The sequence below is a fragment of the Cavia porcellus genome, unplaced genomic scaffold (genome assembly GCF_034190915.1).
Source record: "Cavia porcellus strain 051 isolate PalLab524CR breed Dunkin Hartley unplaced genomic scaffold, mCavPor4.1 scaffold_14, whole genome shotgun sequence".
Taxonomy (NCBI): Eukaryota; Metazoa; Chordata; class Mammalia; order Rodentia; family Caviidae; genus Cavia; species Cavia porcellus.
This window is the reverse complement of record NW_026947497.1, coordinates 64,205,656-64,231,723: the sequence shown is the minus strand read 5'-3', so window position 1 is coordinate 64,231,723 and position 26,068 is coordinate 64,205,656. Positions and strand designations below refer to the sequence as shown.

General features: G+C 61.2%; 1 protein-coding gene across 6 annotated transcripts; it reads right to left on the bottom strand.

Annotated features, from left to right (window-relative positions):
• Window positions 1-99: 99 nt before the first annotated feature.
• Window positions 100-26,068, bottom strand: Nbeal2 (neurobeachin like 2). 6 transcript variants are annotated; one of them, XM_013160230.2, is made up of 54 exons: window positions 25,922-26,065; window positions 20,054-20,142; window positions 19,846-19,974; window positions 19,668-19,749; window positions 19,461-19,585; window positions 19,211-19,293; window positions 17,424-17,509; window positions 17,049-17,331; window positions 16,784-16,890; window positions 16,357-16,437; window positions 14,806-14,889; window positions 14,397-14,495; window positions 13,478-14,073; window positions 13,266-13,398; window positions 13,027-13,146; window positions 12,325-12,646; window positions 12,046-12,128; window positions 11,856-11,948; window positions 11,205-11,379; window positions 10,946-11,079; window positions 10,559-10,718; window positions 10,347-10,449; window positions 10,076-10,229; window positions 9,839-9,997; window positions 9,527-9,686; window positions 9,336-9,421; window positions 8,738-9,253; window positions 8,013-8,191; window positions 7,765-7,924; window positions 7,425-7,562; window positions 6,962-7,318; window positions 6,721-6,870; window positions 6,489-6,646; window positions 6,251-6,375; window positions 6,030-6,165; window positions 5,462-5,622; window positions 5,047-5,363; window positions 4,866-4,961; window positions 4,421-4,545; window positions 4,195-4,335; window positions 3,972-4,102; window positions 3,760-3,869; window positions 3,543-3,660; window positions 3,357-3,454; window positions 3,171-3,287; window positions 2,482-2,571; window positions 2,285-2,394; window positions 1,983-2,155; window positions 1,784-1,878; window positions 1,484-1,600; window positions 1,243-1,401; window positions 1,018-1,166; window positions 591-726; window positions 100-505 (listed from the first exon to the last, which is right to left on the bottom strand). In XM_013160230.2, exons 1-54 carry the CDS (start codon window positions 25,970-25,972, stop codon window positions 404-406), a joined length of 8,241 nt encoding a protein of 2,746 aa, XP_013015684.2. In that variant the 5' UTR covers window positions 25,973-26,065; the 3' UTR covers window positions 100-403. The 6 variants fall into 6 exon arrangements, 4 of the variants coding, with proteins under 4 accessions (XP_013015684.2, XP_063117134.1, XP_013015685.2 ...); XM_063261064.1 differs by lacking the exon at window positions 25,922-26,065 and adding an exon at window positions 20,694-20,809; XM_013160231.2 differs by lacking the exon at window positions 16,357-16,437.

Here is a 26,068-nt window from a genome sequence, read left to right as displayed (position 1 = left end):
GGACCCCAGGGGCGAGGGCGGCACAGCTGGGTAAACAGAGGCCCCACGGTCGCTGAGATGGGAGACGCCGGATGCGCGCATACTCGGAGACGGACCGGCTACAAAACTAGGCCAGTTTTATTGCTCTAGACGGGCAAGCGGGGACCGCCTTGGGGGGTTAAGGCCACGAACGGTCCTGTGCTTCGCCAGGGGACCCGAACTCGGGAGCTGCGGGGTCCTGGCCCAGACTGTGCAAAATGCGCCGCCCCAGCCACGAAGACCGACCGATCCTGGGTCTCCCGCCCTCAGCCTGCAAGGCGCGGGACTTCCGGCGACTCCACCGGCGCGGCCCGGAGGGGCGGGACCTATCAGCAGGGCGGAGCCCGAGTCCTGGGGCGGGGCTTGAGTAGCCGCGTGGGCGCGCTCAGCGCGCTTCACAAGGGTTGTACTCGGTTTCCCCTGAGGACACCTGGGAGATGCGCCGCGAGGACCGCCACAGCTTCCGCGCGAACTGGCCGCTGCGCACCTGATCGGGGTAGCAGGGGCAGGGGTGAGAGCCAAGTGCGAGGCCCCCTGCGGGTTCCAGCCCGCTTCCCCGACCAGATCCTCACCTCGGAGGGCTGCCCTGCGCCCACCACAATCAGCTTGCCGTCCTCCAGGCCCACCAGCACGTGACTGCGCTCCTTTGTCACCGCCACGCTGCGGATGGGCACCTTCATGGGCAGCGGGGGCGCGGCTGGAAGCAGTCTAGAGCAGGGGAGGGGTGCAAGGAGTTCATTACTCTGAGGGGACTCACTTAGCAGCCAGATGTGGCTTACTCATCCTCTATACCCCTTCCCCCAGCCTATCAGTGGAAACCCTCAGACATAAAGAGATTTCCTGCAGCTGCATGGCTGAGAGGGGCCCGCGGCAAGAGCTCCGCATGAATAATGAGGCGAGCTGGAATGCACAGTACATGGATCCATGGGGGGGCACTCCTGTTCTCTGCCAGTGGCCACCACATTGAGGGACCATGCATGCACACAAGGTGGGGCTCACTTGTTCAAGTGCAGGATGTGCAGGGTGCACTGGGCAGTGCCCAGCAAAACAAAGTCTTCCGTCACTGCCAGGGCTGTGGGCTGCTCTGCCAGGGGCAGCGAAGCTTGTAACTTCCCATTCACAGAGTATGAGTACAAGGTGTGGGTGACCTGGAGGAAGACAGGCATGTCAGCAACTGACCCTCCAAATCTGACCTGCTACCTGCTAGATGTTCCTTCCCCTTACCTGGGCTCCTGGGCGTTCCCGAGTTGAGCTCTGGACCACGATCTGCCCTTCAGACCCCAGTGCTAGGTGGGACACAGGTCCAGGAAGTGCAGCCCCTGGAGGCTGTAGTGCTGCCACAAACTGGCCCCGGCGTACAGTGTGTATGATCACAGTTCCATCCTGTGGAAGGACAGGTTCACTGTGGGCTCCAGGGATGGTATCCAGTGAACCCAACCACCCCTGGGCGCATATGTATACGCACCTCAGATCCAGACACAGCCATGTCCAATTCCGTGCTGATGGCCACGCAGCTCACTGCAGCCTCGTGCCCGTATAGGACCTGCACGGGCTTTGGTGCCAGCCCTATGGATAGACCACCCTGTGGGAACCAGGGCTGGCTTAGGGCTGGGCCCGGAGGAGAAGGCTGAGGCTCAGGAAAGAGAAGGCCGTTTCCCAGCCAAAGAGCCCTGAGCTGGTTCACAGTAGTGGAGGGAGTGGGTACAGGGCAGGTGGGCTGGAGGCCCGGGTTCCCAGACCCCACAGGGTTGCCCACCAGGTGTACCTGCTGCAGAAGCCGCCACACCATACACGTGGTGTCCCGGGAGCCTGAGATGAGGTAGATGCCACAGGTATCCAGTGCTAGGCAGGTCACTACATCTGCACAGGGAGGGCAGGATACCATGGTCACATCCTCCCAGGCTGTCCTGTGGACCCACCCTGCCCCTTGCATGCCCACTCCCCAGTGTCAAGGCTGCTCGTACCAAGGTGGCAGCTGAACTGGTTCAACAGCTTGCCACGGGGCAGTGCTGTCACCCGCAGGCTGCCGTCCCAGTGGCCACCGCTGAAGAGCAGCTTTCCATCAGGGGCCACTGCCAGGGCTTGCCCACTCACACCACTGCCTGGTACCCACGGGCCACTCAGCAGTCTCTGCATCCTGACCCAAAGAAAGGCAAGTAGGTGAAGCCAGGCCACAGAGCAGAAACCCAGGCTCTGGGTGATCCTGCTGCCAGGTGACAGCCTGCATTTACAGCCCACCCCTATCCAGCCCAGCCCAGTGTCCTACTTGGGGTTGCCTATGGTGGGATCTTTGCTGAAGCTGAAGTAGTTGTTTATGTTTCGGTCATAGGGCAACCAGTTGTGGGTGCCCAGCAGCCCGTTGGCACTCACGGTCACCTGCAGGCAAAGTGGGGCACAGGTGGATTTGGGGCAGAGCTAGAGAGGGGATGGAGTGGAGGTGGGGGCCCTGACCACTGCACCTACCAACAGGTCTGGTGAGCCCTGGGTGATGAAGGAATGGGGCTGCCGGTGGGGGACCAGGGCCAGCACGAGGGGCACGTTGTCACTGACCACCTGTGGGGACAAGTGCAAGCTGGGAAAAAAGAGAGGAGTACAAGGCTGGTAGTGCCAAGTGCCAGCAGTCTGCTTTCTGGGGCACCATCCCTTCCCTGCCCTCTGCCACTAGGCAGCAAGACTAAGCATCCCAGAGGTGCCTCTGAGAAACGGGCACAAGAGTCAGTGGGTATGCGAGGGGTGGGGTGTCATCTCTGAAAGTGATCGTGAGGCTGGGATGGACGCAGAAGGTCCTTCCAGTGGACCATGCTTAGCCTCACCTTGATTTTCCTGCCTCGTTACCCCACATCCCCTTGGCCCAGAAAGAGAGGACTCTAAAGACGTCAGGCCTGGGAGCAACACTTGAGGATGCAGGCAGGGAGGTGTCCAAGGCCACAGCCCCTCCATCCTCACCTCCCTAAGGCCTTCTGAGACTCAGGTGAATCTACAGCATGTCCTGGCTCTCAGAAAGGCGGCTTTCCCTCCTGCCTCCATATTCTTCCTGGGTCCAGCTCAGACTCCAAGGTGCCTTTCCATCAGGATGCCCCATGTGGTGGGTGAGGTCAGTGGGACTCAACCTGCTCCACTCAAAGGAAGCTGAGGCCTTGCCCTCCTCTCACCTCCGCAAAGAAGGCCTTGAGCTGGTCCAAGTGCTGGAAAAGGCTGGGGGTGTTAATGTCCAGACGGGCCAGGCGCTGGGCAGCTTCCTCAGCCGACAGCCGGGGTGGATGTGGCTCCTGCAGACATGTGACGAGTCAGCACCAGGGTCTGGGCACTGTGACCACTGTCCCCCAGGCTGATCCTACCTTCAGCAATTGGCAGGGAGTCTGCCCAAAGTTGCTGATGATGCCCTCCAGGGCCTTGCGTTCGCGTGCATCCGCCACGTGGTCTAGGTCCACGGCCCCTGGGAGGGAGGAGAGCGGCGAGGACTCTGTCTGTGCCCACTGAGGCCCCCCCCCCACATCTGCACCCCAGCCCCCATGTGTGCCCACCCTCATAGGTGCAGTAGTAGAAGACGTTGAGGGCCTTTTCGGCTGCCGGCCCTCGCTGCTTGTAGCCAAAGATGAGGTCGATCCACTCATGTAGATGGGCAGACACATACTCTGACTCCTAGGGGTATGAGGGGGCCTTCAGTGCTGGCACAGAGGAACCTCCCTGCTGTGACCCCTGCCCTGGCCATCCCCAGTCTGTGAGTGGTCACCTCCTCACCAGAGCCTGGCGGTGCTGCTGGATGAAGTCTTCAGGAGAGCTGGCCCATGGGGGCAGCACTACGTCGCCCACCTTCTCGTTGTTCAGCTGCAGGCAGCCCAGGTCGAAGCCTAGCAGAGACCCGGGTCAGTGGTGCACTCTTTCTGCACCCCTCAGACAGGCCAGCCCGGGTTCTGCACCCGCGCGGCAGCCAGCATCCGTCCGTGTGTTACCATTCTGGTTCTCCAGGAAGTCCGGGAAGTAGAAGAACTCAGGGATGAGCTCCTTGACGTCGGCCGGGCTCTCCATGCGTGCCTGCCAGGCGGCGGCCACAGAGTGGAACTGCCGATCGGAGCAGTCAAAGCTGGCGGATGGAGCCCAAGCCAAGGTGAGGAGACAGAGAGAAGCAGGATGGGGGAAGGGCAGGGCCTCCCCTGGCTGGCACCCCCAGCGCACCGGCCACTCTGCAGCTGGACATGCAGGGAGGTAAAGGGCTCCACGCGGATGAGGTAGTGCATGACACCTGCTGCATTGGAGTAGTGGGTGCCATAGTGGAATTTGTCGATCGTGCCAGCAGGGTCCTCGAAGCTCTCATACCTGGGGCCATGGGCAGGGGGCATCAGCATCAGCATCTCCCCTCCCCATCCCCACCCCGATAAGCCCTCCCTGCCCACATGCTCACTTCTCCCGCACGAGCTGGGCATGCTTGGGGTTCACCACACCGATGGGTTTGGACAGGTCCCGGAAGACAGCCGGGTTGCTGAGGTCCAGGGTCGGGGACACGTAGTCCTGTAAGACCCAGGGGAACTGGCCGCCCACGGAAGGGGGCACATGAGGGTCCTGCCTGCCCATCGTGCCCTGCCCTCACCAACAGATGGGCACAGAACCTGCTCACAGGCTGGGGGCACCATGGGGAAGGCAGACTGCAGCGGAGGAGAGACTGTTCTGGGCAGGGTATGAAATGTTCTTTTGGGGGGAACAGGAACCCGGACCAGCAGGGCGGGGTGTGCATCGGCAGGGAACAGCACTGGGGGGTTCAGGGCACAGCTGGTCAGGACCCAGCTTGGGACTCAGCCCCCGGGGAACAGAAGCTGAGCAGGCTGGCAGAGGCAGGCAGGGGTCCTCACCACAGGGTACTGAGACAGGTCGTTGTAGGTCCGCCCGGCGATGGTGTTGAGCTGCATCAGGTACTCAAAGTTGGAAATCTCCCGCTGGGCCCATTTCTGGGAAGCAAGGGCAGATGGGAGGTGAGCCAGTGGCTGTTCAGTACCCCTGACTTTCGGGCACCAGCGTCACCCAGGTTCTCACCTGGGTAAGGCCCGAGGCACGCAGCATCTCCTGCGGGGAGCGGCTGCTCAGATAGCCTTGGGCGGGCGGTCGCAGGCGCAGGAGCCAGGAGTACACCTGGTTTCGGACATGAGTGTGGGAGGCCGAGGTGCTGGGCTGGGCCCTGGACACCTGGGAAGGAGAGGAGGTGGAGGCCCCTGCGGCCCGGCAGGGGAAGTTGAGGAAGTAGTTGGACTGATCGATGAAGAAGAGCTCAAGCGCCGATCGGCGCAGGTTGAAGCGCCGCAGGTGGACCTCCCGCAGCTGGGCCAAGGGCCGCCGGAAGTCATGGCCGATGCCTGCAGAGGCCACAGGAGGTTCAGGAGTCACTAGCCCTGGCCCAACCCTGGCTTGTGGTCCCCACTAAGCCTCCTCACCCTGCCCCATCAGGACGCACCCTCCTCAGTCTCCACACGGTCAGTACTGCCATCGTAGAAGTAGATGTGCTGTGTGGTGACCTCCAGCAAGCCCGGGACCACAGCCACCACTGTCACCAGCTGGCACTCAGCCGACAGCACCAGCTTCTCATGCTGCTCATCCAGCTCTGTCGCCTCCATCCTGGGGGCCAGGACCCACCTCAGTGGCAGCTTTGGCAGCCCTTCCTAACCACCGAGTCCTGAGTTCTCCACCCCTGTGCCACCCACACTTGTAATCCCAGCACTCTGGGAGGCTGAGACAGGGGAATCACAAATTCAAGCCCAACCTGAGCAACCTAGTAACTTGGCAGGACCCTGTCTCAAAATAAAAAAGGCTGCAGATGCAATTCAGTGCAAAGGCTCTTGGTTCAATCCCCAGTACCACTAAATAAAACAGCAGTTACTACCTGTTACCTACGTGACTCCCAAAGACTTCAGGAAAGTACTCAAGAACTGTTCCATAGCAGGTGTACACACAGGAGCAAAGGCCCTGCCTGCCATCCTGTCCCGTCTAGGGGCACAGGGCCAACTCCCAGCCCTGCCACTCACAGTGTCTCCAGACCAGCCAACTCGTCCTCCCCGAGCTGGTCTTCCTGCAGCTCCTCGGCTGGGCTGCTGACTTTGGCCTCTTTGGTCACAGCCAGAGGTAGTGAGGCCTCCTCAGTGGGCATCAGACAGGTCTCCCCTGCAAGAGGTCGAGGGTGCTCAGCCAGAGAGAGGTAAGCAGGGACACACTCACCAGGTGGACCCAGCACAGCACTTTCTCTCACCCAGGTTGTCTCGCAGGGCACTGGCTTCCAGATGGGGGTCGAAGTGATGGTTGGGCACCAGCTTCAGACGCATGCGTGAGTATGTCTCAGCACTGGACAGCTTCCAGTGGGGGGCTGGGGGCTCCCTACAGATGGGCCCCGGTGGTGGTCACTGGTAGGCAGAAGGCCCTCCCTCCCAGACCCTACTCCAGAGGTACTGCAGGCTGCATCCTCCCCACCAAGCCCTGCCCCTGTCCACCTTAGTGCCCAGGCCCCACAGGGACTGGAGAGCTGGCGCCATGTGGCCTCCCAGTGCAGCAGAGCCACTGAGTACTGTGCAGCTTGCTGCTTCAGGGCAGTGGCATAGCGCAGCCCCTCCAGGCGCACCCGCCGCTGGGCTGGCTCCAGCACCAGCTCCTGCAGGGGAGGAAAAGGGGTGGTAAGGCCCAGCAGCCCCATCTCCAGGCCTGTCCCCACCACGGGCCACACACCTGGAAGGCCCGGCGACTGTGTGCACGCTCTCGCTGGCGCCGCTGCCCGCTGCTCATGAGCATGTCATAGCAGGTGTTCCAGAAGCCCGACATGAGGTCATGGCTCTTGGCATACGTGTCCATCTCAAACTGCGACATGGTGGGCTGAACCTGTGGGACAGCACAGACAAGGGGCCAGTAACCAACCCACACTTCTCCCAACCAGGTCCCACTCATTTCCTTCCTCCCCTAGGCCATGCACCTCCTTGTCAATGAACTGCCGCCACTCGGGTGTGGCACAGAAGGCCTGGAAGTCCTCAAAGAATGTAGGGCTGCCATTGGTGGGCGGCAGGGAGGGCAGGCCCCACTGCAGCCCCAGTGGCTCATAGGCACGGTCCAGCAGCGTGCGCACCAGTGGCACCAGCCAGGAGCAGCGCTCCGAGGCAGCAGCTGCAGCTGGGGACTGTGTGCGCTCAACAGCCACCTCTTCCTGTGAGGCTGTCAGAGCCCGGCCCAGCGCAGCCTCCAGCTTGGAGAGCATGTAGCAGGCCTCCTCACGGCGGGTGGGCACCGAGGTCTGCAGCAGGGTGTGCAGCTTCACGTAGGCCTGGGCATGCAGCTGTGGGTAGACACAGGGGATGTGGGGTTGGGGGTGGTACGGGTGCACCCAGAACTCCCAGAGACCCATACCTGCTGCCCCTTCCCGCCTCTGGCTCCATGCTCACCTGCGGGTCCTCCAGCAGGATGTAGCCGAGCACAAGGCGCAGGCCGATCTGTGCCATCTCCCGGAGGTCGGCCGTGCTGTTGGCCAAGTGTGGCCAGGCTCCCAGGCGATCGAGCAGGCTGCACACCCCTTCAAAGAGCTGCCATACACAGGTGCACACACACACACATACAAACACACACGATATGTTCATGACAAATGTTGCCACCCCAGGAAGCCAGGGTAGGGGAGTTGGGTCCATGGGGAGGCAGCAAGGCTAAGTCCAGGCTAGGGCCAGGTAGGGGCTGTGCACTGCTCTGGGCCTGCGTGCTGTGCCTCCACCTTCCCTCCCACTCTCACACCTTCTCGCTCCACAGCTCCTGGTTGCCGTGGCCCTCAGCGCACAGGAAGTCCTGCAGCAGCCGAAGAAGCCATAGCGCCTGCTGGGTGAGATTGGCCAGGGCCCCGGGGGAGGCCTCCTTGATGTCGGTCAGGGCGGACTCCAGCATCATCTCCAGGAGGCTGAAGCGGGTGAGTGAAGGGGCTATTCCCCAACTGCCTCCCTTGCCCCAGCTCCCCAAGCCCACACCCTGCCCAGCTGCCCTCGAACCTGCGCTTGATGTAGTCAGGTGGGCGCACCAGCGTAGCTGAGGCGCCCAGCTGGGTGAGCACTGAGAAGACCTGGCCACGCTCCCGCCAAGCGGCCTCGTCGCTGCCCTCCACGCCCCTCCACGTCACCGAGAACAGCACATTGGTGAGAAGGTTACACAGTTCCTCCTCAGGGGTTTGCTGTGGGCGCAGGCGGGGGTGTGTGTGTGGTGATGGGCTGGGAAGCCTCCCACTCTGGCCCCACTCAGCACCCCTGATAGAGACCACAGAAAATTCAGCTAACAATTGGCCCTGAACTAAGAGCTTACAAGAACAGTGTAGGGTCACCTACCAGAAATAGAAGAGAAAGTTGGGTAATTTTTTTTTTTTTTTTAGTTTTTTGAGACAGGGTCTTGCTGTATAGTTCAGGGTGTCCCTGAACTCACTGTGTTGCTCAGGGTGGCCTTGAATTTATAGCTAGCCTCCTGCCTTAGCCTCCAGAGTACTGGGATTACTCTAGAGCATGCCATGGTGCACCACCACAAACCACCACCAGGTGTCCTGGCTTTTACGGACTCCTTGAGGACCCCCCAGAGCCTGGCTCAGCATGCTTGCCTGGTTCCAGGACACCCTCTCTTCAGGTGACTGCCACAAGGGGGCAGCACCAGGCCCAGCCACAGCCTCGGCCTGGTTTCAGAGATGGCCACGCCCTCAAAGAGGCCTTGCCGCCAGCCTGAGCACCCTCACCTGAGGGTTGCTTGTATTGGAGGTGTCGTCCCCGTTCACCGCGGGCTCGGGGAGGCTGCCGTCCTCCAGCACGTTGGAGAGGCTGGAGCTGTGCCGGCCAGGGGTGGCGGGGAAGGGCCGAGGTCCATCTAACGGGGAAGGGGTGCCCGGCTGGCTGGCTGGTGTCAGGGTGCCACTGCTGCTGCCACTGATGGCCATGGTGCCTGAGCTCATGCTGGCCCGTTCCAGGCCCAGGTCAAAGGGCGTGCGGAATGGGGACAGAGCTTGGTAAAAGGCATCAGGATCGGGGCTGGTAGCCTCTGAGGGCAGGAAGACATCGGACGGATCTGCCAGCGACTCAGTGGATGGCAGGGACAGGGCTGGCTCTGGCGAGGAAGGCAGCTCTGGGGCAAAGGGCGGAGGGCCACCGGCCACGACGGCCTCCAAGACATACAGCCGGGTCAGCACGTCTTGCCAGCCAGCCTGCTGGGCCAGTAGCCGTACAACATCTGGCTGTCCGTAGATGAGGTGGAAGAGCTGTGGGGCCAAGCGTGGTGATGAAGAATTGCCCAGCTGTCTGTGTGGAGGCCCCGCCCCTGAGCTTCCCTCTCTCGCTCACCTGGCGGCAGATGTCCAGGCGCACGCTGAGGTCAGCCTGGAGGGACAGCTGCACCACAGCCAGCAGGTCCGAGAGGTTCAGGCTATCTGGGGGGACAGGCAGAGGGAACCTGAGGGGCCTGGCCCAGCAGGGAGGGCTGAGATGTGTCCCCCCACCAACTGGGCTGCCTCTGGACCCCAGCCCTGTCGTACCTGCCCCCAGGAAGAGACTATAGAGGCCCTGGCAGAGCTGGGGGGAAGAGGTCCCCTTGGGAAGGCAGGCAGTGAGGCCCAGAAGACCACTGTCTCGCAGGCGAAGCCGCTGGCGACTCCGCTCAGGCAGGCGTTCGTTCTGCTGCAGTCTGCGCAGGATCTGTGGGGGCCGTGGGGGTGGGTCACTACGGGCCAGGACTCACTCTGAGACAGGAAGTCTCAGAGTCTCTCCCAGCATTCAGCTCCAGCACAGGCTAGTGAAGGGTGGCGTCACCCACTGACCCAAGGCCGCCCTGGGATGCTGAGGTGTACCTTACAGACTCGGTCGGGCAGCAGCGGTGGTGACCCTGGATGCACCAGCAGGGCCAGCAGCACCTCGAGGTTCCCGGGCTCCAGCAGGGACACAGCCAGGGAGTCCTGTGCTGAGGGGACCTGGAGCAGGCCCAGCAGCAGGTCCAGCACGCCCACCACCTGCGGACGCGAGGTTGCTGGCCACCAGGTCCATGGCCCTCCATCCTCAAACCTCACCCTTGTCCATCTCCAGCCCACCTGGTTGTCGTCACCCATCGCTGCCAAGAAATTTAGCAGGACCTGCAGGTCCTCTGCCGAGAAGCTCCGCACCAGCAGCTCCCGGGCCAGGCCCAGGAGGGAGGTCTGCACTGTCCGCAGATCATCCGCCACCAGGGGGCGCTCCCGCTGCGGGCTAGCGGGGGTGGGGGTGAGGTGACAGAAGGGCGAACCAGGCCAGCCAGGCCAGCCAGGCTAGCCGGGAGTTGGGGTCAGGGCAGCTGCCCCCACCCCCCTCATCCCCCGGCCTCACCCGTAGTGAGTACGCAGGGCATCGAGGATGAACTGCACCCCGTACTTCCTCCGCAGCTTCTGTCTGTGCTCTCGGATAATGCTGGTCATGCACTGGATGTGGCCTGAGCGGGACACCCCCAGAGAACCCCTCAGCTCCTCCAGCCTGGGCCACATGGCTGCTAGGCCTCCCAGGTCAGTGTCACGCCCCCTCCCCTGCCCCCAGACACCTACTAAGGCGCACCGCGAAGTCGCTGAGGGTCCAGAGGTGGAAGTTGAAGAGCAGATGCTGGTACAGCAGGTACAGCAGGGTCCCCCTGTTCTCCGAAGCCACCTGCTCCATCAGCAGCTGGGCGGACATGAGCACGTTCATGTCCATGCCCTGGCTGGGCACCTGCAGCAGGAGGAGGAGCAGGTAGAGATGTCAGGCTTGCCCACTCATGTCCCTGCCACTACGTCTGGTGCAGGCTCCACAGCCACAGGTATGACCGGGTCCACTCCTGCCACTGCTGAAGGTCAGGTGCCACCTCCTGCCTGGCCACCTCTCCCTAGAGCCTCTTGTCTCCTCAAATGCCACCCTGGTCTGCCTTTCTGTCCCCTAGCTCAGAACATAAGACACACCTTACGCAGCAGGGCCCCTATGATGGCCGGCCCCTGGCACTGCACCAGGCTCTCCTGGTTCACAGTGTGGCCCTGCAGGAAGTTCCGCAGCATCAGCAGAAAGGCAGCCACCGCATTCTTCTCCATCCGGTCCTCTGCCGGCCACCAGAGGGACAGAGGGAGGTCAAGGGCTTGCTGGGGGCCAGGAGGCCTTAAGCACTCCAAACTCCATCACACCCACCCAGATTCTGTCCCACGACCCAGGCCCTGGAACACTCACCGGAAGACTTGCCCAGTGGGAGGCGCAGGTCCTGGACATTGTGGCCAGAGGTCAGCTCAGGCCCTACGAGGTCATGCGTTTCAGCTGGCCCTGCCTCGGCCTCTAGGGGCTGTGCAGCCACTCGATCCAGCAAGGGCAGAAGGGCACCCATGCCCCCTACGCAGTTCACCACATCCTGGGGGAGGGCTTACAATGAAAGGCTGGCCCCCAACCTAAGTCCTGTCCTGCAGTGCCCCCCCAGAGCACCCAGTCAGGGAGCCTGGATCCAAGGAATATTAGCTTATTTATTCATTTGATTTTTTTTTTAACTTTTTATCGGTACTGAGGATCGAACTCATGACCGCCTGCTTGCAAGGCAGGTGCTTATGCCGCTGAGCTAAATCCCCAGCCCCTGTTCATTTGATTTTTTAAGGCAGGGTCTCACCATGTAGTTTGGGATGGTCTTGAACTTATTATTTAGCGCAGACTGGCCTCTAACTTCAAACAACCCTCCTGCCTCAGCCTCCCAGATGCTTGGATTACAGTTGTGCTCCACCTCACATGGCTGAAGCTTGGCTGTTTTAAGTAGGTCTTCTCAACCCTCACAGGGCCCAGCCCCACCATCACACCCATGCCACATACTCAGGACTGCCACACATGTTGCATACCTACCTTCACATCCCACGTCTCCACCCTGTGTCCTGTTAGGCGGCCATCCAGCCCGTGGCTGGGGGAAAGGTCCAGGCAGATGTTGTTCTTACAGGCCTGGGGCAGAGGAGTGAGCAGGTGGCAAGGGTTGGGCAGAGGAAAGGCTGGCAGACAAGGTATGGGGCCAGCACAACCCTCACCGTCCCCCAGATACCTGTGGAGAGTAATGGAGGAGCAGCTTGGCTCCCAGCTCGTGCAGGTCACCTTCGGGCTTGAAGGGCGCTGGTTCATTGGGTCCTGGGATGGGGCGGAGGGTGTCAGATTTCTTTGTCACTCTAGCCAAACCCCATCCAGAGCCAGACTAGAGGATGGAGTCCCAGCAATGCCTTCTAGCCTCTGGGGCGCAGGTCCCTGGTCTTGGCACCTTGTAAGACCCAGCCCCCAGTGTTGGCACAGTGGCACAGAGACAGGGCTGGGGCAGAGGGCTACATACCCAGGGCACACAGTGTCCGCAGGGCGGCTGCTGGCACAGCCTCATGGAAGATGGCTACAGCCCCCAGCTCACCCTCCAGGGACGTGGGGCTGCCCCATTGTGTGTCCTGGGTACCTGCAAGTGTGGAGCTGATGCTGCCCTCCTGCAGGGGGGCCACCAGCCCGGACCCCCAGCCCAGCCCCGAGGAGGCCGGGACTGACTGGGAGCGGGTGAGGGAGGGATGTGTGGGGGTCAGGGCCGTGGGGACCGGTGCCATGGGCAGCCCCGTGGTGGTGATCGTAGTACGGTGCCCAGCAGAGCCGATGCAGCAGGAGGAAAAAGGCTGTGGGATTGGGGTTGGAATGGGTCAGTTTCAGCCAAGCCTGAGGTGCCACTTATATCCACATCCTCCTGGTGACCCCACTGGCTGTACAGACTCCAGAGACTGAATTCTTTTTTTTTTTTTTTTTTTTGAGACAGCCTCTCACTGTGTAGCTCAGAATAGTCCTCAAATTTGAGGCCTCCTGTCTCAGCCTCCCAGAGTGCTAGGATTCTAGGCATGTGCCATCATGCCTGGCTTTTCCTGCTGAATTCCAAGGCCCAGTGTCTTGGAATACAGGTGAGGGGGAGGGGGAGGGCACACAGGACCTCCAGGCCCCACTTCGCCCGTAGTGCCCCAGGAGCCCTCACTACCCGAATCCTCCCAAGCCCTGCCTGGCACACCTCATTGAGGTAGGGGAATCGCAAGGGTGCCGTCTTGACCAGATGGCCATCTTTGTAGATGTGGAGCAGGTTCTGGCTGAAGGGCCGGCGCCCAGGCACGTGGACGATGGCCACGCAGTGCTAGAACAGGAGCCAGAGCATGAGGGTGAATCTGGGACTTGATAACCTGAACCTCTCCACACACGCATGTGCACACTGGGAAGCCACAAAAGTGGTGGGGAGGGCGGGCGAGGCCTCACCCAGGCAGAGTTGGCGAAGGACACTTCCGGCAGGCTCATGCTCAGATACTCCTTCCGCGTGCATACAGCAACCACCAGGGTCCCCTCCGCAGTGAAGAAGGCCTCGAACCCTGAGCCATTGCTGGTGAAGAAGCTGAGGGCAGGCAAGCTGGTTACGTCCGCCCCCTCCTGCTCGCCCTGGCAGTGGGTCCCCGGTCCCAGGCGTCACCCACCTGTACAGCTGCTTTCGCTGGAGTGGCCGGGCAGGAGCCGGGACTGGCGCTGGGTCCGTGGGGTGCAGACACAGCCAGGCGTGGAAAGTGAAGCCAGGTCCTGGCCATCGCTGCACGGGCGGCACCATGATGCCCGCCATGCTGGGCGTGAGGTCAAAGTAGTGCAGGGAGCGCGCAGGTTCCTGGTGCCGGGCCATGCCTGACAGCGCCCGGATGACAGCGCCCGCATGGCGAGCCCTCTCGGCCTCCGCTCTATCTGAGTCCAGCCCGGGTGGGGGACGCAGCAGGCGACGCAGCTCCAAGGGTCTCAGGGAAACTCGGCCCAGTGCCTGCAGCAGGGCCAGCAGCTGCTCCTGGCACTGGGGCCCCAGGGCGCTCCCCACGTTGAGTGTCTCCAGCAGGGAGCCCACCAGGCCCGCACGCACACAGGTGGCCCGGCTGGCAGCACAGCTGTCACAGAGCCACCGGAGGCGCTGGGCCAGGAAGAGCTGCAGCTCGCCGCTGGGCAGCGCTGGCAGCCACTGCATCAGCACCAGCACCGGCTGCTCATTGCGGATCGGTGGAGGTGGGCACGTGCTGTGATCACCCTCCACAGCCTGTGGAAGAGATGGTGTGACTGTCCCCAGGCAATACCAGCATCCTGCCCACGGCCCACTTCCTGTCTTGGTTTATTTGCCTCTAGCAGGAGAAAGCACCGTGTATTACGCCTCTGCTCACAGAGCAAGAGGTGTTCAGGGATGCTGACCTCTGACAGGAACTCCAGCCCTGCCTGTCTCAGAGCCTCAGTGACAGCCTGGGCTGGCTGACCCCCAGCAGCACACTGCTCAGATGGCCCTGTAGTAGGGCCGCTGTCAGACAGCCCTCCTGGCTGGTGACCTCCCTGCACCCAGGCATCCCTGACCCCAACACCTGCCCTCACCATGTTGAGCAGCTCCTGCAGCAGCCGGTGGGTGGGGGGCCCGTGGCTCTGCAGGACCTCCTGGAGGTGTGAGTAGCCGATGCGTTCCTTGAACACCTCCTGTGGAGGAATATGGTGTGGTGTGCAGGCCATGAGCATGTGTGTAGCCCTGGGGCACACACACACCCCGCAGAGACCCTGGAGGGCATCCCTGGGGTTCCCTTGCCTGGCTCTGCCTCAGGGTGATTGGTAGCAGAGGGACGGGGCCTGGTGCACCTCAGGAGGCTGACGACCATACCTGCCTGGCATGCCCAGCAGTTCTGTGGGGGCAGGGCAGGCACCTCCCCAGCTCCCTTGTTCTGCCCCTGGAAGCAGTATTCTCCTGGGAGCCACTCAGTGCCACCTCGAATCCTTCTAAAAGCAGGCTCACCTTGGCTGATGGGGAGCCGCTCATGATGCAGGTCAGCACGCGGACCACGTGCACAGCGATAGCATCAGTGTCCTGGTCCAGGACCTTAGGGAGAGACAGGTGCAGGCTGTCACAGCTGGTAGCAGCCTGGACCCCAAGGCTTGTGGGGGCCCCAGCATGGGATGGATCAGCAAGCCTGTCTGGGCACCAAGCCCTCTATTTGTCCCGACTGCTGTGACCCTATCTGTCCCCAGAGCCTCTGTGAGCAGTTTGGCCAGCCCTGCTCAGACAGAGGCCTGGCAGGAAACCAGGGCTGGGACAGGCCTCAGTGGGACAGACCCACGGTGGACATTCACGCTGCACCCCTTTCCCATCCTCTGATAGACTTAGCCTCCCCACCATATCCCCGCAGGTGCAAGCAGTCAGCAAATGCCCACCACCCACATGACTGACAGCAGGTGGGGGACAGCAGGACAATCAATGGCAGGATGTTACAACCAGAAGAACCTTCGAGACCTTTCGTCCTACCCTGCCCCTGCCCCTGCCCCTTCCCCTGCCCCGAGACCCAGGTGGGAACTCTGGCTCGGCCTGATTGGACCTGACACCAGGGCCACATTGCTTGCTCCTTGCCCCACCCTAGGGGTGACAGGGACACCAAGCCACCAGTAGATCCTCAGCCCTCCGCCTGGAACCTTTTTAATCCTAGCTATGGCCAGCTTTCCCATATGGGTCAGGCAACCTTCTTCCCCTCTCCAGGCCCCAGTGTCTCTGTCTATAAAAATAAGAGGGAGGGCCAGGAATTTAGCTCAGTGGCATAAGCACCTGCCTAGCAAGTGTGAGGTCATTGAGTTTGATCCCCAGTTTCAAAAATAAAAATAAAACAAAAACAAAAAAATAAAAGGGAAGCTAGGAGTGATGGCACATTCCTATTAATCCCAGTACTCCAGAAGGCTGAGGCAGGAGGATCACTGTGAGTTTGAGTCCAGCCTGGGCTACATAGTAAGCCCCTGTCTCAAAAACAAACATATAAAAAGAAAAAAAGAAAAGGGGGAGCCAGCTTGTTCTGCCTGTTTGGTAAAAGAATGGACACAGTCTCAGAAAAGGACCACTGTTCAGTGGACATGGGGCCACCTGATGATGACAAAGCCAGGCTTGGGGCCCTTGCAGCTTCCTCAAGCCCCACACAGGTGAGACACAGGCACAGCCTGAGGGCCTGGGGTGCAACCAGGGACCTGCTGAGGGTACGTACAAGGGAGATGCCCTGCCAGGGACCCTGCCTCCACCCATGATGACAGAAGAGTCCCTCTGCATCAGCCTCTGGGTCCCCTTTTGAGAAGCAGGACAGAAGGCCGAGTTTCGAAGGTTCCTTCCAGTGTCTGGCAGAGCCATACCCAGCACCCAATTCTGACACCAGCGAGAGGCCACTTCCTGTCCCAGCCCTGGGGTGGGCTTGGAAGGTGGGCGAGCATGGGCTACCCACCCCATTGCTAGAGTGCAGAAAAGACTCCAAGAGGGAGCTGGGCAGGCAGTGCCTAGGAGGAGTGCCAGAGCCAGGCAGCCCCGGGGCGGTACCTTCTGGACATCGGGCTCGGTCAGTAACCAGGTAGCCAGGTCACTGTCCCCCTCAGGGGGCGCCCGGGCCTGCAGGTACAGCTGTTGGGAAGGGGAGCACAAGTAGAGGGGGCAGAGGAGGGAAGGAAGATGGAGAGGTGGGGTTAAAGCAGGACCAGGGCAGCTGCCAGGGCTCTGCCCCAGAGGGAAGTGGTGCCCTGAGTCCAAGGCATGGTGCCCCAACCAGCACTGGGGTGTGTGGGGCTGAGCCCCATTCTCTGCTCCTTCCTCCCATGACACTGCCTTGCTATGGGCTTACAGCCATTTGGAGTCATGCTCAGGCCCAGGGGACAACCATTCCCACTCCCCAGACCCCCACCGAAGTGGGCCATGGCCACACCTGCTCACTGCAACCTGGTGCCCGTAGCCCAGCCTGAGCCCTGCGCACCTTGCTATTCTGGATGAGGCGAGTGAGGTGCTCAAAGCAGTTATTGCTCAGGAAGGTGGCCTGCAGCACAGGCCGATCGTCACAGGCCAGCATCATCGGTATGGCGTCTACACGAAGTTCAAGATCAGGCCCACGTGAGCCCAGCAGAGGTGGCAGCAGCAGCAGCAGCCATCCTGTCCTCCCCATACTGCCTGGTCCACCTGTCTACCATAGTGGGGCTCTCTCCTCAGTGCCCCTCCCCAGGAGCCGGGACCCCAGCACCCACCAAGCATGCTGACCCGCAGGGCGACCAGGGCCTCCTCAGGGCCGGAGCTGGGATGTGTCGGCCAGTCAGCATTGAGGACACGGAAGTAGCCCTCCAGCAGGGCACGGAGCTCTGGCCCGCGGGGTGGTGTGCGACTGGCATGCAGAACGTGGACGGCGCCCACCAGGGCCTCTAGGGCCAGTGGCACGAGGCGAGGGTCCCGAGCCGCCCGGCAGCCCCAGCTCTGCACTACGTCCAGCAGGCCTTGCACAGAGCAGGTGCTTACCACCAACTGCCCGTTCTCCTGCAGGCAAGGACAGGGATGGCCAGAGATGGGCAGGGGAGCCCATGCTGAGCCTGCAGCCCAGGCTCCCGCTTGCTGCCCTGGCAGGCTACCTTTCCTCCCGCGAGGACAGCACTGAAGAGGTGGACCAACCGCAGCAGCAGCACGGGAGGCAGACGGTCTGCATCACGAAAGCTCTCTGCAAGCAGAGGGGACAAGATGGTCTCACCAAAGCTGCAAGACTACAGCAAGCAGACGGCTCAGGAAGTGGGTGTCCTGGTGTGGGAACATAGAGTGAGAGCCCCTACCTGAGGACAGGACTCACCTCGGCCTCGGCCCGGGCTCTGCAACTGTGTACTGGGGACAGGGCCCTGCCCTCAGACCTGAGCCAGCTCCCCAATCTTACATCCCAGTTGGGGGCTACAGGGTGAGCACTTGCTCCCTTCACTTCCCCACAGGGAGCCAGGGTTCAATTTCTCAGACACAAATCTCCTAGTGACAAGTGGAACTTTGTACCCTGCTTGGGGACGCCTGGACATACCCCCACTCCCACCTGCAATCTGGCTAGGGATTTCTAGGGGCTTTCACAGCCTCATCTGCAGGAGGCCCGCCTGGCCCTGCTCCAGCAAAGCTGGACAGGATGCCAGGCCCAGGGCTGAAACTCAGCAGAAGAGACCAGCCCCGGGTCATGTGGGGCAGGCACTGGGGAGACTTGGGCGGAGGGGGCTTTTGAAAGGGTGAGGACATTGCTGAAGAGGTAACAATAGCATCCCAGGAAGGTGGGGCAGCCAGAGAGGAGGAGGGGGGCTAGAGAGAAAGGGGTAGCAGGACTGAACCCTGAGGCCAGTGGGGGTTGGCCACCTCCAGGGGGTCATCTTGGGGGACACCAAATCTAGTCTGTTTCAGCAAGAGGGCCTATAACTGGGCAAGTGGTGCACACCTGTAATTTCAGCACTTTGGGGGGCTGAGGCAGGGACTGTAAATTCAAGTCCAGCCTGGGCAATTTAGTGCAATCTTGTGTCAAAATAAAAAATAAGCCAGATGTGGTGGTATACCCTTGTGATCCCAGCACCTGGAAGGCTGAGGCAGGAGAATCACTGTAAATTTGAGGCAAGCTTGGGCTAATGAGAGCCTGTTTCAAAAAATCAAAACAAAAATGAGTGTGTGGGGGGGGGGGGTTGTGACTCAGTGGGAAAGCACTGAACTCAATTCCCAGAACAACAAAAAAGCAGTCCTGGGGGAAACTGAGGCAGATTGTGCCCTAAGGCGCTACCTCTCCTAGAATTGCTGAACCAGAACCAACTTCAGACTAGGTGGGTGGCTTCTGTGCCTCAGAGACACTGAGGCACTGAGCACATCAAAGGCCACTGTGTTCCCACTGCCCTGACCACCATGCACCCTTTGAGCAAGGCTGGGCCACTCTTCCTCCAAAGAAAGGAGAGAGAGGATGTGGGGAGTAGGCAGCTGGAGGTACGTGGGCATCAGCTGGACGTTCAGGAGCCAGGGAGTAGGAGGTGGAGCGGCTAATGCATCTGGGGTCTTGAGGGGAGCCAATCAGAGTTTTCTGGTGTCCAGATGACAGTGGTGTCCAAGTGGCCAATAGGCTCGGGAGGGCAGGAGGATGGAGAATCCAGGAGGCCAATCAACACCCCACTTAGGTCCAGCCCAGGAAGAAAGTTAAATTGCCCCTGCGTGTCCTTTCTCTCCTCTGCCCCTGCTCCTACTTGACCTCTGGAACCCCTAAACACCGTGTCTCCTCCAAGGCTGGCTGCAACCATCAAGCAGGTGCCGTTCAACTATGGTAAGGGTATGCCGGGGGAACTGCAAGGCAAATCGGGTTTGGAGGCGGGGCCAGGTGGTGCCCGTCAGGCGGGGCGGGGCTTGAGTGGGCGGGCCTAACCTTGGAAGAAGGTGCTGAATTCACAGGACAAAGCAGCAGGAGGGAACTTGTACTTGCTCTTCTCCTTGGAGCTGATGACCTCCCTGAGGAGGAAGTTGAGGGGTCAGGGCAGGCTCTGGGCTCCATCCACCTGGATTGCCCCATTTGTGCACCCTCCTCTGGTCTGCACGAGGGCCCAGGTGTGCACACCCAAACCTGGGCATCCCAACCACAGCCCCCTCTGGGTCCCCTGCCTGAGGCTGGGTCTCACCCACTGTGCTGTCGCCGCCAGGTCTGGTAGGGGTCAAAGAGGCCCTCACAGAGGAGCAGGGCATGGAGAGCCACGTTCTCCAGTTGGGTCCCCCGGTCCTCCTGGGGTCGGGGGTGTCCTTTCAGCTGGGAGTGGGAGAGAGGCATTGAGATGAAGATGGGCCATAGCGGCTGCCTACCTCTGCAGCCCCACGAGAGCCCCCCTCACCTCAGCCACCAACCCGGTCAGCAGCGACAGCACCTGGGGCAGCAGCACCTGGGCCCAGCCGGCTTCCAGGTTCTCCAGGTTCCTGGGGACAGGGAAGGTCACTCTCATCAGACTCACACGCCACACCCCCTTCCTGGTTCCCCCCAGGCCCACTTGGGGTGGACCCCATGGGGGCCACCTGCACAGGACGATGAAGAGCTTGAGCAGCAGTAGAGCCTGTCCCAGGTCCCTGTGGTCCAGCTGCTTGGCCAGAACATTCAGGGAATCCAAGGGGAGCAGTGGGACTTCTGCACCTGCTTCCTCGGGCCTGTGGGGAGGGAGCATCACTGGGTGCCTGCTGGGGACCTAGCCCTTGGCCTGGCCTGCTCCTACACAGCAAGCCTCACCTTCGTGGCTCCAGAGAGGACAGTGAGATGCTCTTCTCAAAGGTGCCCACAAAGGTCTTCACCCACTGCTGCAGGTAGCCCAGGTCCTTCTGCAGGGGGACAGGTGGGTGTAGGGGGTGCAGAGAGCAGGAGAGGGAAGGGGTGTGGACAGGAGGGGGCACAAGAGAGACAGGGGTCACAGCACAGCAGAGGGGGTGGAGATGACAATGACAGCCAGAGAGGACCGGAAGTTGGAAGGTCACCCTCTACCAGAGCCCCCTTCCAGGACTCGACTGCGGCTCAGCTGCACCCCTGTGGCTGCTGGCCCCTCCCTAATTCTCCTGGATCTGTACAGGACTGACATAGGAAAGGGGGCTTAAGTGGAGTGTGGCTGAGGACTACACGGGTGCCAGAGAGCTGCACCAGGACTCCCGTGCACCAGCTGCCACCCACCCAAGGTCGTGAGCTGTGTCTCGCCTGCTTCCTTCTCCCAGTTCTGCAACCAGCACCTCTGGGAAACCAGTCTGGACTGTGTGTCCCAGGACTCAGCGTGCACTATTGGTCAGGCACTCCGGGCACACGCATGCTCCAACACCTACAAGCCGGCATCCCTGGAGAGGCCCCACCTGGCCTGGAACCGCCACCCACCCTCACTGGTTACCTGGACCCCGGGGCCCAGAGCAGGTTCCATGGGCAAGAGGGGAAGGGGTGAGCCTGGGTCTGGGCGCCGCCAGGGAAACTGGTGTGAACGGGAAATGTCTCCTCCCGCCCCAGCAGGGGCAGGAAGCGCAGAGTCACGGTGGGGGAGGGGGACCGCTTCCTCCCGGCAGACCGCAGGGATGTGGGGGGGCCAGGGCACCCTGGCCCAGCGAGAGACAGAGAGGCTTCGACGGACCTGCCAGGCACTGGGGGTGCGGCCTGGGGCACCGTGGGGCGGGGCTGCCCTGCCCTGGGTGGGGCTTGTGGGCCAGAGACCAGTTTTGCAGGCTGGGCTGAGGCTGGGGCTTGACGAGCTGCTATCTGGGAGCTGGTTCCCACCCCTGCTGTGGGACAAACTTCACTGGAGGCGTCACGTCCCATCCTAAGCCCGAAGCCTCGGACTCAGGATGAGAATTTACTCATGGTTGTGGCCCACCCATGTCCCAGCCACCCCACTGGACTTTGTGTGGGAACATAGCCAAGCCCTAACTTGGAGCCACAGCAACTGGGGATGGAGGTGGCTGCCTCTGTTTTGAGCCCTCCTCCATCATGTTTCCCTGCTGGTCTCTACAGAGAAGCCTCCTTTCCAGGAGGTAGAGGTGACCACAGACTGGGAGGGAAAGGCCGGAGCCCTGCACTTCACAGCTACTACTCAGTGGGCCTGAGGGTGCTCTCAGGTGTGGACCCCTAGACCCACCTCTGGATGGACAGTTCCATTCCACAGTGCCAGCCCCACAAACTGCTGAGGACCCCAGTAATGTTTATATACCCCAGTCTGGCTTTGAACTCACTGTGATTCTCCTGCCTCCCAGAGTACTAGAATAATACAAGTGAAGTCTGGCCAAGGCCAGGATTACTCATGACTGCTAACCTGGGATCCCCGAGCCCTGACTGCCTTCAAAAATGTCTCCTCTTCTACATCAAAGTCAAGTATCCTTCGCCCAAAATGCAGGGACCTTTTGAGCACCAGAGCTCTGCTGAGTTGGGAGAGGAGCCCAGAGGGACCTAAGCCTCACCTCCCACCTCTGTGGTAGCCCCACAGCCTCTGTGACTTCCCAGGGCCCTGTGGCCTTCACCAAGCTAAGCCTGGCTGGCCAGAGGGATGTCGACCCTGGGACTGCACCTGCACCGTTGGCCTGCCCAGTCCTCTGGCTGGATTCAGGGTTTGGAGGCAGGGGGGTCTCTGGTGTAGCAAACAAGTCCTGCTGCAGGCGTGAAGAAGGGAGGCAGGGGGGAGAGGGGGAGGCGGTGTCCCTGACACCAAGGGTCACTTCTACAGGGGCTCAACCTGTGTCAGGGTGTGCCAAGGTGAGGGGCTCTCCAGGGCTGGGCAGGCCTGGGTGGACATGGCTGCCTCCCACCTGGAACTCTGAGGTAGCCCAGAGAGCCTGGAGAGGTGCTGTGTCTCACAGGGGTGGGGCTCACGGAGCCTGTCTGTCCCCAAACCCTGCTTGACCTGCTCCAAACCCAGAACCCAGGGGGCCTGCCTGAGACATCAGTCACCACGCTGGCTGGTGCAGCTGCTGTGAGACAGGGTCTCGATATATCTTGAACTCACTCTGTAACTCAGGCTGCCTTTGAACTTGTAAAAATCCTCCTGCCTCAGCCTCCTGAGTGCTGAGATTACAGTTGTGTGCCACCATAGCTGGCTTTGACAAGATTCATCTTTTTTTTTTTTTTTTGAGACAGGGTATTGCTATGCAGTTCAGGCTGGCCTTGAGCTCACTTTGTAACACAGGCTGGTCTTGAACTTGAAACGATCCTCTTGCCTCAGCCTCAAGTGCTGGGATTATAGGAGTGCACCACCACACCCAGCAACAAGCTTTATCTTTAGAGCAAACCCAGCCTGCACATCTGAGCCCCTCTGCTCTAGCCTTAGCCCCCCAAACCCTCAAGTGGCCTAGGTTATTACTTGCTGTTCCCACCCATACAGGTCCAAGTGTACTTTGCCTTCTGAGCTCTGCCCAGGCAGAGTCCCTGTGGAGCCCGCATCCTCCTGAGGCCACCCTGTCTGGTACTCCCAAAGGTAGAGTAGCTAAGGAGGGGGAGGGCAAGGCCATCCCTGGCTCTTCGGTAGGTGCATGGCAGTGGCCCCTGGGAGGAGCTCTGAACAGGTAAGGAGACTCAACCAATCGCAGGAAACAATCAGAGCAGCCCCATCTCCTCAGGGACAGAGGGGCACAAGGACGACAGGTGCAGTGGGGTCCGCTGAGGATGGCCTCTCTGGCCTAGGGGGTTTCCCAGGCAGCATCAGGAGGGGGAGGCAGGGTTCAGCCAAAGGCAGCCCTGGCTGTATCACAGGGACTGCAGGCCAGGCTCAGAGAGCCTCAGGCCATGGGATGGAGCAGGGAGATGGGAACTAGAGGGCAGGCCAGGGGCAATTGAAGCCGTTGGTCAAGTAAGCACCAAGGCAGCTGGACCCGTCTGGCCCCTTGTGGAGGAGAAACTTGGGTAGGAGTGGCCCTTCTGGTCCCTATAACACCTCTCTGGGTTTAACCGGTCGTTTCCCTATGACCATGGAAACTGGGAATCTCCTATCCTGACTCCTAACCCCACCCCTTTCTAATAGCTCCCCATTGCCATAACAACTCCAAAGTTTCCCAGCCCCTCCCTCAACCCCCAGCTCAAGGCTAAAGGCCCTGTCGCCTCAGTCTCTCTCCCAGAAACAGAGGCCAGAGAAGAAACCCAGATACAGACTCCCTTTATTCTCAGATGGTAAACTGAGGTCCAGGAAGGACAAGCCCAGCTTAGGTCTTAGGGAGAGCAGAGGGCCTGGCAGAGCTCCTGGGGCAGGGCTAAGGGACAGGCAATGGCAGTAAGCAGGTCAAGGATGGCCCGCCTGGCTGACCTCTACAATGGCACAGCTGGAGTCCCCTCCAGCCCCACCTGTGAGCTGGGAGCTCCCCCGGTGTTGGGAAATACCAGGGCTCCAGCCGAAAGAGGGCCGTTCATTTGCATGCTGATTTGCATACGCTTTTGCAGGCTGCCCCGGTGTCCATCTGCCAGGTGCCATTCCAGCCCCCTTGTCCCCACCCACCCTCTTAACCCCCACCTTGGGAAGCCCTGGTGGCTTCAGAGTCCTCTGTCTTTTTTCTGCTTTGCAGGGCTGGGGATAGGACCCAGGGCCTTGCTCATTCCAGGCAAGAGCTCCACCATTAGCGGCACCTCTGTCCCCAGAGTTCTTTCAATGTCCCCCGCCCATCCACTGCCACGTGCTTGATCTAGCTGTTCCTGTCCCCTTGCCTCCTCCGGGATGGCTTCCTGGGTTGATCACTGCCATGGGGCCTAGTTCCTCTCCGGTGATTCAGGGAATACCCAAATATTAAGGAGTGGGAAGGTGGCAGGGTCAGGGTTGCCAACTCAGGGAGGACTAAAGTAGCCCCAGTGTGGTTCCAGCAGCGGGACAGCGGGTGGGGTCCCACCTGAGGTTTTCTACCAGCCAGGCTAAGCCTTTTTGCTAAAGAAACAGTTCTCATGATCTTGTTCTGCCTTGGTTTCCCCATCAGCGGCCTTGGGGGACCCTAACCCTCAGTTTCCTCCCCCAGGAGAGCAGGAGAGCTAACCCAGGGTGTGTAAGAGAAAAGGAAGGGCAGGAAGGGGGCGTACCCCTCAGCCCTCGCCCAAACTCAAACTGGGGAAACGGGTTTGCCAGCTGAAGTCAGCTCTCCGAGCAAAGGGAGGGGCACAGGTGTGGCTGGCTGGGGGGCACTGACTGCCTGGCTTCGAGGGTCCCTGCACCCTATGGGTTCCCCATTCTTCCGTGGGTCTGGCACCGGGGGTGGGGCAGGACTGCGCCTGCATCCAGCAGGAAGGCAGCACCAGGAGGCTGCAGGCTTCCTCTCCAGTGGCCAGTGGCTGCCCCGCCCGGCTCCGGGTGGCTCTCACATCCTGGATTAGTTTGCCAGGCCCCAGGCTGCTCCCTGCCTGCCTACCCGGGGTCCTAAGGCTATGTCTGTTAAGACAGCCTGCACCCCAGAACAGCCTTGCGAGGTGAGGGACTTGGGGGACACTGGGTGGGGGGATGGATATGAGGGCCAATGGAGTCAGCAGCATGGCCTCAGGAGCACCTCTTTACCTGGCCACAGATAGGGAAACTGTGGCTGCCCCAGGCCACAGAGCAATATGAAAGGGAGGAGGCAGGCAGACTTCTTTACAGACCCTTTGTCCACCACCAGGGCCAACCTTGGAGATGGAGACAGGCCAGGGTAGGGGGAAGCAGTGGCGCCAGGGAAACCTGCTCTGACCCCTGCCCCACCACAGTGGCTGCCCCTCTCCAAAGTCCAGGTGAACCCCAAGGGAAATAGAGGTGCACAGACTTGGATCTGGGTCCTACCAGGAAGGGCTCTATTTCAGGCACTGCCACCTGCTGGAGCCTGGACCTGTCAAAACCTGAGCCCCCCACCAAACGGATCCTGGCCCATTAGGCTTGGGCTCTAGGAGTCCTGGAGACCGTTGGCCCCAGGGACTGCAGGTCCGGCATGAACTTCCTCCAGTGACACACGGCTGGGGTGCACAATAGTCCATTGTGCCCAGGGCACACCTGAGCCAGGAGCTCATGCCAGGCAGGTGCAGGGAGGGAGGGGTCACCCAGCTTGGATCCCTCCCTAGCCAGCGCAGAGGAAAGCGGGGACACAGGTGTGTGACAGTCGGGTTGAGGGTCACTGAATCAGATCACTGTCCTTACCCTCGGAGGTCACCCCAAGTAGCCCCCGAAAGAGAGGTGGCAGCTCTGCAGGAAAGGCCTCTGTCCTCCCAGGTCACCCACCCCGCCCCACTCCACCCCATACCAGAACACGGTGGGTAGGAGGAGCCAGTTACCCCAACTTCTGCGGGCGTGTGGTGTGAGGGATTCAGTCCGCCCTGTAGCAGGAGTACACTTCCCTGCCCAACGCGAGTTGCGGAGACCCCTAGCTACCCCGGCCCTTTAGCCACGATCACCCCACCCGCTGCACCCACATGCAAACCGCGTCCCTTTTCCTCTCTCCACCTGACCAGCCTGGTATCCCCCGCCTCGGTGTCCCTGGCTGGACAGGGTCAGTGTCCGGTCGGCAAGACTCAGGCCAGGCGGGACTCGTGCGCGGGGCGGGCACGCACATGTGCGCAGGGCAAAGCACGCCCGGGCACGGGGCGCAGGTGCAGCGGGCGCGCGCGGCGACGCAGGGACGCGGGATCACGGGGACGCGGGCTCACCTGCGCGTAGTACAGCAGCCACAGTTCGTAGAGCCGCTCCGAGGCGGCCATGGCCCGACCAGGCTCCCGCCCCGCCGCGCACCACCTGTCGCCGCCTCCTCCGCGCCGCCCGCCGGCTGCCCTCGGCCAGGCCCAGGGGCGGAGCGT

What these genes read in the sequence shown, in the direction of transcription:
- Nbeal2 (XM_013160230.2), bottom strand. Translation starts at nt 25,972, where the DNA reads ATGGCCGCCTCGGAGCGGCTCTACGAACTGTGGCTGCTGTACTACGCG. An exon ending in TGCAGGAGCTGCTCAACATG is followed by an intron (nt 14,074 to 14,396) that starts GTGAGGGCAGGT and finishes TCTCTTCCACAG; the next exon opens with GCTGTGGAGGGTGATCACAG. An exon ending in CGACTTCGCGGTGCGCCTTA is followed by an intron (nt 10,450 to 10,558) that starts GTAGGTGTCTGG and finishes TGTCCCGCTCAG; the next exon opens with GCCACATCCAGTGCATGACC.